Source organism: Mesoplodon bidens (genome assembly GCF_964165515.1).
Source record: "Mesoplodon bidens genome assembly, chromosome: 10".
Lineage (NCBI taxonomy): Eukaryota > Metazoa > Chordata > Mammalia > Artiodactyla > Ziphiidae > Mesoplodon > Mesoplodon bidens.
This window is the reverse complement of record NC_138172.1, coordinates 2104058-2116563: the sequence shown is the minus strand read 5'-3', so window position 1 is coordinate 2116563 and position 12506 is coordinate 2104058. Positions and strand designations below refer to the sequence as shown.

The 12506-nt window shown below is 46.5% G+C and overlaps 1 protein-coding gene across 1 annotated transcript in view; it reads right to left on the bottom strand.

The window, feature by feature from the left end:
* CFAP92 (cilia and flagella associated protein 92 (putative)) overlaps positions 1 to 12506 on the bottom strand; it is a 172239-nt gene that overhangs the window by 112571 nt on the left and 47162 nt on the right. Inside the window, 2 exon segments of the mRNA XM_081246471.1 lie at positions 10296 to 10593; positions 11172 to 11366. Of these exon segments, the coding sequence (XP_081102597.1) occupies positions 10296 to 10593; positions 11172 to 11366 (493 nt within the window).

Here is a 12506-nt window from a genome sequence, read left to right as displayed (position 1 = left end):
CACTGAGGTGGAGCGGAGAGACGTGAGGAGGGTGTGCCTGCAAATGCACCCCCTTAAAGCTGTAGTGTCTCTTCCTTTCTGGGGGGAACCAAAACTTCAGAATCTGGGGGGCCTTTCTAGTGCTAAAAGGAATCCAAGTACACCCAAACCATGGGGGACCATCTAGGCTGCAGGAGATTCAAAAAGTGACCAAGCCTCCGCGGCTGCTAGTGGCGGGCTTCCCACATCCAGCCTCCTTGCCAGGTGTCACCCCACCTACACACCGCAGCACCCACAGGTCTAGCCAGAGTTCAGAACTTCAGGGGCGTCAAGCTTAACAGGGAAGAGATACTGACACACAAGCCCTTCGGTGTTGCCTCTGGCACCTTCCCCTCTAATTCACAGCCCAGGTAGATGACTCTTCCTAAAGCTTTTGGTTGCTGAGGAAACAGAGGTGGGCACGAAGAAATGCTGCCGCCTTGTGGACATTTTCGGTAACAACAACTTTACAACCAGTGCTTCAGGGCACCTAATATTCACAAAGCCTGTGGGGCTTTTAATGACACGTGTCCTCAAAAACGACCTGGATTAGCTAACCGAAAAAAATTCGAAACACAGACTTTCAAGACGCCCAATTTCAAAAGGGAATGTTTACTCACGCTGTTTAAAAAAACAAACCCCGACCACTGCAGGAGCTGGAAAATCGCTGCTTATTCGAGAAATGCATATCAAAATTATAAAGTGGCATCATCTCGCAGCAGGCAGTATGGCCAGCATCTAAAAGTCCACAAACAATCGATGGGGAAGGAGTGTGGAGAAAAGGGAACCTTCCCCCTCGGTAAGTGGAACTGTACATTGGTAAATGCCACTAGAAAGCAGTGTATTCCTGTTCTTAGAAAACTAAAGAGAAAGTGACCCTACACATCTGCAGTCCCACTCCTGGGCGTTATTTGGGAAAATCCATAATTCATAAAGACACAAGCACACCAGCTTTCATTGCGGAACTATGTGTAAACACCAGGACACAAAAACAAGTAGCCCAGCGAGTGCTGAATACATAGAGATGAGGTCGTATGTGTTTACAACGGACTGTTACTCAGCCAGGAAAAGGAATGAAATAATGCCATCAGAAGCAACATGGATAGACCTGGGATGCCCAAACACTGAGTGAAGTCAGTCAGACAGAGGAGGATCCATAGCACATAATAACACTTACCGGAGGAATGCAAATATACATACAACTGAAGTAGTTCACTAAACAGAAACAGACTCTCCGACTTTCAGAATAAACATAGGGTTACCAAAAAGTAAGTGGGGTAGGAGATATAAGTTGTGCGGTTCACATGAACACATACACAGTAAAATACCTATACACATACATATAAAACACGCACACCGGGCCTCCCTGGTGGCGCAGTGGTTGAGAGTCCGCCTGCCGATGCAGGGGATACGGGTTCGTGCCCCGGTCTGGGAGGATCCCATATGCCGCGGAGCGGCTGGGCCCGTGAGCCATGGCCGGTGGGCCTGCGCATCCGGAGCCTGTGCTCCGCAACGGGAGAGGCCACAACAATGAGAGGCCCGCACACCGCAAAAAGAAAAAAAAAAAAAAAAAAAAAAAACACGCACACCACAAGGACTACTGTACAACACCAGGACCTCTGATCAACATTCTGCAATAACGTATATGGAAAAGGAAGCCCCAAAACACTAGATATATTATATGTGTAGTTGAATCAGCTTGCTGTACACCTAAACCAAACCCCACTTTGGAAATCAACTCTAGTGCAACATACCATCAGAATGAAGCTGAAAAAGAAAAGAAAAGGAAAGAAATGGGTATGCTTTTCGCCTCGGGCCTCGGTGATATGTGCCGGTGTCAAATCCCCGCAGTCTGAGCAGCCTGGGGTCCCAAGGGTGCACTGAGGTGGAGCGGAGAGACATGAGGAGGGTGTGCCTGCAAATGCACCCCCTTAAAGCTGTAGTGTCTCTTCCTTTCGGGGGGGAACCAGAACTTTAGAATGTAGGGGGGACTTCCTAGTGCTAAAAGGAATCCAAGTACACCCAAACCATGGGGGACCATCTAGGCTGCAGGAGATTCAAAAAGTGACTGAGCCTCCGTGTCTGTTGCTGGTGGGCTTCCCACATCCAGCTCACTTGCCAGGTGTCACCCTACCTACATAACTCAGCACCCACAGGTTTAGCCAGAGTTTGGAACTTCAGGGGCGTCAAGCTTAACAGGAAAGAGATACTGACACACAAGCCCTTCGGTGTTGTCTCTGGAACCTTCCCCTCTAATTCACAGACCAGGAAGATGACTCTTCCTAAAGCTTTTGGTTGCTGAGGAAACATAGGTGGGCACGAAGAAATGCTGCCACCTTTTGGACATTTCTGGTAACAACAACTTTACAACTGGTGCTTCAGGGCACCTAATACGAAGCCTGAAGGGCTGTTAATGACGCCAAATTCCAAACACAGCCGACTTTCAAAAAGCCCATTTGAAGAGCCAAATTTTATACTGTTTAAAGTGAAAAAAATATCCAAAGAGGAAGATGACAAGATCCTCAACTCTGCTAATTCTGAGAGCAATGCCAATGAAAACTACAGCGAAGTGTCACCTTCCAGCAGTCACAATGGCCAGCATCAAAATATCTACAAGCAGTAAATGCTGGGGTGAACCTAGAAAGAAGGGAACCCTCTACAGTGTTGGTTGGAAAGTAAATTGGTGCAGCCACTATGGAGAACAGTATGCAGGTTCCTTAAACTATATGCAGAGTTACCGTACAATGCCGCAATCCCCCTCCTTGGCTTATCTCTGGAGAGAAGTGTAGTTGGACAAGATCATGCACCCTAATGTTCACAGCATTACTATTACAATAGCCAAGACATGGAAGCAACCTAAGTGTCCACTGACACATGAATGGCTAAGGAAAACGTGGTATATAAACACAATGGTGGGTTTCCCTGGTGGCGCAGTGGTTAAGAGTCCTCCTGCCGATGCAGGGGACACGGGTTCGTGCCCCAGTCCGGAAAGATCCCACATGCCGTGGAGCGGCTGGACCCGTGAGCCATGGCCACTGAGCCTGTGCGTCCGGAGCCTGTGCTCCACAACAGGAGAGGCCACAACAGTGAGAGGCCCGCGTACCGCAAAAAAAAAAAAATGAAGGTGAAAGAAAGATATTCTCTGATTTAAACACAGGATTTGTTGGTAGTGAGCTACCTTATCAGATATACTAAAGCAGGTGCTTTAAGGCTGAAAGAAAAAGTAACGCTGGATGGTAACTAGAATCTACAGAAAGAAACATCACTGGAAAAAATATGTGGGTAAATATAAAAGATTATATAAATAAAATTTTCCTTTCTCAACTTTCAACTTAAAAGACATGATTGCATAAAATAATTATAGCACTGTATTTGGGGGGTTACTGCATATATAGATTTAATATGACAATAATAGCACAAAGGAGGGGAGGAAATAGAACTATATTGTAGAATAGTTTCTACATTTTACCCAAATTAAATTAGTAATCATCTGAAGTAGATTGGTAAATTAAGATGCATACTAAAGGGACTTCCCTGGTGGCATGGTGGTAAAGAATCCACCTGCCAACGCAGGGGACACGGATTTGAGCCGTGGTCTGGGAAGATCCCACATGCCACAGAGCAACTAAGCCCGTGCGCCACAACTACTGAGCCTGTGAGTCACAACTACTGAGCCGACATGCCACAACTACTGAAGCCTGTGCACCTAGAACCCGTGCTCTGCAACAAAAGAAGCCACTGAATGAGAAGCCCGCACACCGCAACAAAGAGCAGCCCCTGCTCGCCGCAACTAGAGAAAGCCCACGTGCAGCAACGAAGACCCAAAGCAGGGCTTCCCTGGTGGCGCAGTGGTTAAGAATCCACCTGCCAATGCAGGGGACACAGGTTTGAGCCCTGGTCCAGAAAGATCCCACATGCCACAGAGCAACTAAGCCCATGCGCCACAACTACTGAGCCTGCACTCGAGAGCCCGCAAGCCACAACTACAGAGTCTGAGTGCCACAACTGCTGAGCCCACATGCCGCAACTACTGAAGCCCGAGCACCTAGAGCCCATGCTCCATAACAAGAGAAGCCACCTCAGTGAGAAGCCCATGCACCACAACGAAGAGTAGCCCCCACTCGCCGTAACTAGAGAAAGCCCACGCACAGCAACAGACCCAATGCAGCCAAAAATAAATAAATAAAAAATAAAATTTTTTTAAAAGATGCATACTAAAGAAAAAAACCTAGAGAAACCACTCAAAAGTAACTTTTTTAAAGGTCAAAATCAAAGGTGTTAAAATTGTACACTAAAAATATCTGTTCAGGGCTTCCGTGGTGGCGCAGTGGTTGAGAGTCCGCCTGCCGATGCAGGGGACACGGGTTCATGCCCCGGTCCGGGAAGATCCCACATGCCGCGGAGTGGCTGGGCCCGTGAGCCATGGCCACTGAGCCTGCACGTCCGGAGCCTGTGCTCCGCAACGGGAGAGGCCACAACAGTGAGAGACCCGCGTACTGCAGAAAAAAAAAAATCTGTTCAATGCAAAAGGAGGCAGTAAAGGAGCAGCAGAACAAAATCAATTTGAAATATCCAGGAAAAAACCCAGAAGACATAATTCCTACCATATCAGTAATTATAATACACATAAACAGACAGTCAACAGGCAGAGACTGTCAGACTAGTGTTAAAAATAAAAGACAGGATCCAACTATGTGCTGTCCATCGAAGACACACTTTAGATTCAAAGGCACAAAGAGTTTCAAAGTAAAAGGATGGGGGAAAACTACAGAAGACAGCGGGAGGGGGTACAGTAATTTAAGACAGATTGGTCGTTATGACAAGAAACGTACTAGAAACAAAGGGGTATTTCACCCTGATTAAACGGTCAATTCATCAGGAAGATGTAACAACTATAAACACAAATGTACCAAAATATGATCAGCAAAAAGTGACAGATTTCAAAGGAGAAATAGTAAATCAACCATTGACAGTGACGCCAATACCTCTATCAGTAATAATAAAACTAGAAAGAAAATCAACAGCAATGTAGGCGATCTGAACAACAATTAACTGACCTGACTTGCCATTTATATGACACTGCTCCCAACATCAGAAGAACCTGTTTTCCTTTCAAGCCTGAGGATGGGGCATATGTGAGGCTATAAGACAAACTGCAGTATGTTCATAGCATAGAAATCATACAAAGTACATTCTCCAGTCACAACAAAATTTAATTAAAAATTACCAATAGTAAGACATTTGATAAATCTCCAAGTAGTTGGATATTAAGCAACACAATTCTAAAAACCACAATGGAAATTATAAAATATTTTCTGAAAATTAAACTACAACGTATTAAACTTATGGGATACAGCTAAAGTACTGTTCAGGGGGAAATCTGTAGCTGAAATACATATAAGAAAGAAGATCTCAAATTTAAAACCCTAACTTTTCTCAAGAACTAGAGGTACCAATTAAATCCAAAGTACCAGCAAAATGAAGAAAGTTATAACACAGTTTAGAGTGGAAATAAATGAAATAGAACACAGAGAAAACAAATGAATTCCAAAACTGGTTCTCTGAAAAAACCAATATTGACAAACCTTTAGCTAGATTGACCAAGAAAAAGACACAAATTAGTAAAATCAGGAATCAAAGAGGAGATATTCTATTGATTTTACAGAAATTTAAAGGTTATAAAGGATTCTAAGAGTATACTATGAATAAATATATGCCAACAAACTAGATAACTTGGATGAAATGGAAAATTTCCTAGAAAGATAGAAATTACCAAACCTGTCTTAAGAAGAAATAGATATCTGAATAGACTAAATAACAAGAATAGAGACAAAACAGTAATTTTAAAATTCCCCACCAAGAAAAGCTCAGGCTTAGGGGCTTCCCTGGTGGCACAGTGGTTAAGAATCTGCCTGCCAATGCAGGGGACACGGGTTCGATCCCGGGTCTGGGAAGATCCCACATGCCGCGGAGCACCTAAGCCCGTGCGTCACAACTACTGAGCCTGCGCTCTAGAGCCCATGAGCCACAACTATTGAAGCCCGCATGCCTAGAGTCCATGCTCTACAACAAGAGAAGCCACCGCACTGAGAAGCCCACACACCACAACAAAGAGTAGCCCCCACTCGCCACAACTAGAGAAAGCCCACGCGCAGCAACAAACACCCAACAAAGACAAATTTTAATTAATTAATTAATTAACTTAAAGAAAGAAAAAAGAAAGAAAAGCTCAGGCTTAGGTGGCTTCACTGGTTAGTTCTACCAACCATTGAAAGAATGAAGAACAGCCTTTCACAAATTTCCAGAAAATAAAAGAGAAAGAAACACTTCCCAACTCATTCTACAGGGCCAATAAATATCACCCTGACACTACAGGCAGAAAAGATATCATGAGAAAAATAAAAAATATCAGCAAACCAAATCCAGCAACGTATAGAGAAAAGATTAAACACCATGACCAAGTGGGATTTATCCCAAGAATGCAAGGCTGTTTTAAAATCTAAACATCAAGTAATGTAATATATCATACTAATAACACATAAGAACCCCACCTCAGTATATGCAGAAAAAAAGCAACTGACAAAATCCAGCATTTATTCATGATAAAAACTCTCAACAAACTAATACTACAAGAGAACTTCCTCAACCTGATAAATTGCATCTCCCCCAAACCCGCAGTGAATATCCAACCTCATGGTTAAAGACTGAGTGCATCCCCTCAAGATCAGAAACAAGGTGAGCATGTCTCTTCCACAACCCAACATACGACGGTGTGCTCTGTACTGGAGGTTGCAGGCAGTGCGGAGGAGGGGAGGGCAGGGTGGGAGGCTTATGCACTGAGTGTTTGTGTCCCCCCAAATCCATACTTTGAATCCCTACCCACTGTGGCTGCATCTGGAGAAAGGAAGAGATGAAGGTTAAATGAGGTCATAAGGGTGGGGCTTATCCAAGAGGGTTTGTGTCCTTATAAGAAGAGGCCCCACAGAGCTGGCTCACCTTCCTGCCCCTGCTCACAAAGAAGAGGTCATATGGGCACACAGTGAGATGGCAGCCACCCACAAGCCAAGAGAAGAGGCCTCAGGATGAGACCTACTTTGCCAGCACCACAATCTTACACTTCCCAGCCTCCAGAACTGTGAGGAAATTAATTTCTGATGTTTAAGCCGCCAACCTGGGGTATTTTTGTGTGGAAGCTTGAGCTGACTAATACAGGAAGGAAAGGAAGGAAGGAAGGAAGGGAAGAATCCATATTGGAAAGGAAGAAGGAAAGTGATCTTTACCCATGGATGACGTGATCCAATTTCAAAAGGGCGCGGTATACAAAATCCATATATGAAAATCAATTGTATTTCTACATCCTGGCAATAAACTATACAAACATTAAATGATTCCATTCATAATACCATTAATTTCACAAAGTGTAAGACGTGTACAGTGACAACAACAGAAATTACTGAGGGAAATTTAAGAAGACTTAATAAAAAACAGACACAGTTCATGTTTATGAATTAGCAGCTTCAAAACTGTTAAGATGGCAATTCTCCCCAAGTTGATCTATAGATTCAATAACAACTTTCATGAAAACTCCCACAGGCTTTCTTGTAGAAACTGGGAAACTGATCTTAAAATTTACTGGGAAATGCGAAGGACCCAAAATAGTCTAACGGTTTTGAAAAAGAACTTAAAGGACTTACACAATCCAATTTCAAAACTGACTATAACACTACAGTCATCAAAACAATGTGGGGCTGGTGTAAGGACAGGCATGTAAGTTGATGGAACATAACAGAACATAGAAAACACTTATAGTCAATTGATTCTTGACAAAGGTGCCAAGGCAATTCAGTGGGGGAAGAGTTAGACTTTTTGAGAAAATGGTGCTAGAACAATTGGATATCCATATGTAGAATGATGAATTTAGACCCCTACGTTACATAATAAAGACACAAAAAACTTGGTCAAAAATAGTTCACAGGCCTAAATGTATGCTAAAAATATGTATCTCCCAGAATAATGCATAGGGAAAAAAATCTTTGTGTGACTTTGGGCTAGGCTGAGCTCTTAGCTATGACACCAAAAGCATGACTGAAAAGACAAAAATTGATAAATTGGAGTTTTTCCTTGCATGATTAAAAAATAAAAAGATAAGCCACAGATACACATTTCTGAATAAGCAACTGTATCTGTAACATACAAAGAACTCTTACACCTTGACAATAAGAAGACAATCTGATTTTAAAATGGGTTAAAGATATGAATAGATATTCCATCAAAGAAGATATAAAAATTGCTAATAAGTACAGTAAAAGATATCCAACACCACTAGTGATTATAAAATCCAACTAAAACCACACTAAGGTACCACTACACACACACACACTAGAATGGCTATAATCAAAAACACTGACAGCGGGCTTCCCTGGTGGCACAGTGGTTGAGAGTCCGCCTGCCGATGCAGGGGACATGGGTTCATGCCCCGGTCCGGGAAGATCCCACATGCTGTGGAGCGGCTGGGCCCGTGAGTCATGGCCGCTAAGCCTGCGCGTCCAGAGCCTGTGCTCTGCAAGGGGAGAGGCCACAACAGTGAGAGGCCCATGTACCGTGAAAAAAACAAAACAAAACACTGACAGCAACAAGCGTTTGTGAGGATGTGGAGAAACTGGAACCCTCGTGCACTGCTTTTGGTGACATAAAATGGTGGAACTACAGTGAAAAACTGCTTGACAGTTTCTTAAAATGTTAAACATAAACTTACTAAATGACCCAAAAATTCTACTTCTGGGGCTTCCCTGGTTAGCGCAGTGGTTAAGAATCCACCTGCCAATGCAGGGGACACAGGCTCAAGCCCTGGTCCAGGAAGATCCCACGTGCCACAGAGCAACTAAGCCCGTGCGCCACAACTACTGGGCCTGAGCTCTACAGCCTGAGAGCCACAACTACTGAGCCCACGTGCCTAGAGCCTGTGCTCCACAACAAGACAGGCCACCGCAATGAGAAGCCCACGCACCAAAACAAAGAGCAGCGCCCGCTCACTGCAACTAGAGAAAGCCCGCGTGCAGCAACGAAGACCCAACGCAGCCATAAATAAATAAATAAATAAATTTATATTTTCAAAAAGATTGAAAAAAATTCTATTTCTGGGGCTTCTCTGGTGGCGCAGTAGCTTAGAATCCACCTGCCAACGCAGGGACATGGGTTCGAGCCCTGGTCCCAGAAGATCCCACGTGCCACGGAGCAACTAAGCCCGTGCACCACAACTACTGAGCCTGTGCTCTAGAGCCCACGAGCCACAACTACTGAGCCTGCGCTCTAGAGCCCGTGAGCTACAACTACTGAGGCCACACGCCACAACTACTGAAGCCCGCGCACGTAGAGCCCGTGCTCCGCAACAAGAGAAGCCACCGCAATGAGAAGCCCGCGCACCACAATGAAGAGTAGCCCCCGCTCGCCACAACTAGAGAAAGCCCACACGGCAACGAAGACCCAACACAGCCTAAATAAATAAATAAATAAATAAATAAATAAAATAAAATTTTAAAAGTAAAAGTTGAAGTTAATGAATTAGGAAAACAGAAAAAGTAGATTGACTGATAAATCAAAGAACCGGTTCTTTTGAGAAAGCTAAAAACTTGAACACTGACGGAAAAAAACCACCACCTCCTTGTTGATTTTCATAAAGAAGGCACATATATAAAACTTAGAGACTTCTAAGATGACTTTTACTAGAGATTGGGGTGGGAGGGCCAGGCAGTGGCTCCACCCACACAGCCCACGGGTGGGCTTCACTCATACAGACTACGAGTTCAAGGCACACCTCAGATGTTGGCATTTTTAAGCCTTTTTGGTTGGTATGGGCTGAGGGAGGCCCTTGGCCATTCAGGCCACACGCACCTGACCTTCCATCACCTCACCAGCTTCTCAGTCTCCTGTTCTCTTCCTCTCTACTCACATTTTCTCACAGATGTTAGTTTGTCTCCTGTGTTGCTTGGACATCATATAACATCCATGCCCTCAGCAGCTTAAGCAAAATGTTAACACACACACACACAGTTCTTTCTCTAAGATGAACTCCAGGGCCAAGGGAAAGGAATTACACATAAGAGAGCTCCTCTTCACCTTTCAGGAAGGACAAGATACTCCAGGGTTGGGAGGCAAAGCTCCTGGCACAGTTGTGCCCTGCAAGCAGCACTTCCTGCCCATCCCGCCTGGGATCCCTGCCCAGGAAAACAGACACAGGCTGCAGCAGGCCTGGGATGCTTGGGGGTGGGAGCGCCTACCTGGATCAGGCTGTACTTCTGGTCTCTGTTCTTCAGGATCATGGTTTTCCGCCACTGCAGGTACTTCTGCTGGTGGGCCTGGATCTCAGAAGTGAGGGTGGCATTCCGGCTCTGGAAGTCCTCCAGATCGGGGGCAGGAGGAGGGGACACAGCCAGCAGTTTTCCCTCTGTAAGATCTTCCTGGGAAATGGGCAACCCAAACTCCTGGCTCAGCTCCTTGATCATGGAGGAGGAGGGCAGCAGGTCCCCGGTGATCACCTCCCTGAGCCTGGAGCTGTAACGGCAGATGCAGTAGATCCTGGAACACACAAGAGCCCCACTCAGCCTGCCCGCCTGGCACGACAGGTCAGATGGTCCCCATTTTATGAGAGGAAACGAAAACACAGAGAGGTTGATGAGCTGGTCCCGGGTCACCCAGCTCATGCACGAGAAGCTTAGATGCCACGTGCTGAGCCCACGGGGTTGGGGCGGGGGGAGATGTCCCCTTCCCTCTCCCCTCTCAGCGCCCCCCTCAGTTAAAGGCTCCTCACTTTCTTCTCTGATTATTTTTCAGTTCCGATGGCCTTATTCCCTACCTCGCACCAACCCACGCCCCACCAGGGAGTGGCCTCGACAGGCTGGCCGTCGGGGGTGTGGACCCCAGAGCTCCTTCCCACCCAGGCAGAGGGTACGAGGCACAGAGCCTCATGTCAGCACAGCTCGAGGGCTGAGTAGTCAGCCCCCCTCTCTCCCGCCCCAACCCCCCCTTTTTAAAAACACATTCAGCAGGCACAGCTGGGGTTCGGGTTAGGCTGCCCTCTGTCTGCAGCACACTTCCGAAGCCCCCCACAACCCCAGCAGAGCGTGCGAGATGGCGGGGCACGGGCCGGGCCGCACCTGCTCAGCGCCTGAAAGACCTGCCGCGGCACCGTGTTGCGCACATAGAGCGCCGCGTGCTTCACCAGCTGCGCCAGCGGTCTGGACAGGCGCACGTGGTACGGGGTGCTCTCCAGGTCGGCGTAGAGGCGGCGGCGGAAGCGCAGCTGCGAGTTGTAGAGCGCCTTGTAGGAGCCGGGCTCCACCCGTGGGACCCTGCAAGAGAGAAGAGGGGCCCCACGCCGCTGCCGCTCTGCCCGCCACGGAGCTCGGCGCTTTCCCAGGGACGCTGGTGGTGAAAACGCTGCCACTGGCCTGGGCTTGCTTGTGTCCCGCTGCCCCCGCCCCATTTCTGTCTCCTCCCCCTCCTCTACCAACCCGCCCCTCCCACCGACTCTGCGTCCTCCCCCCACCCACCTCTGTGCCACCCGCTGTGTTGGGCTCAGGTTCCTCCACCTTCCTGAACCCGGTGAATCTGCACGGAGCCTGCGCATCCCACCCTGAGTCTGTGTGTTGGGGTGGGGGTGGTTCCCCTTTGACGGGGGGGGGTCCCTGTTCAAGTCTTCTGCCCATTCTTCCACTGGGATGTTTTTACTGTTTTCTAACTCGTTCACAGGCGTTTCTGTATTCTCAGAATACTAGCTCCATACATTGCAAATACTTTTTTCTCAGTTTGTGGCTTTTCGTTTTGCAATTTTTATGGTCTTTGGGTGAACAGAAGTTACTAATTTTAATATAGCCAAACCTGTCATTTTTTTCCTTTATTTTTTCTACTTCTGTCTTATTCAAGAAGTCTTTCTTTATTCTGAGGTCATGAATATGTCCTCCTATAGTATTATCTAAAAGCTTTACAATTCAGCTTTTTTTTTTTTTGGCAGTACGTGGGCCTCTCACTGTTTGTGGCCTCTCCCATTGCAGAGCACAGGCTCCGGACGCGCAGGCTCAGCGGCCATGGCTCACGGGCCCAGCCGCTCCGTGGCACGTGGGATCCTCCCGGACCGGGGCACGAACCCGTGTCCCCTGCATCGGCAGGTGGACTCTCAACCACTGCGCCACCAGGGAAGCCCTACAATTCAGCTTCTTAAAAATAGATTTTTCTTCTACAAGAAAGGTGGGAACATACAACGGGGAAAAGACAGTCTCTTCCATAAGTGGTGCTGGGAAAACTAGACAGCTACGTGCCCAAGAATGAAATTAGAACATTTTCTCATACCATGTATAAAATAAACTCAAAAGGGATTACAGACCTAAATATAAGACCTGAAACTGTGAAACTCTTAGAAGAAAACGTAGGCAATACGTTCTTGGACATCGGTCTGAGCAATAAGTTTTTGGAGCTGTCTCCTCAGGCAAGGG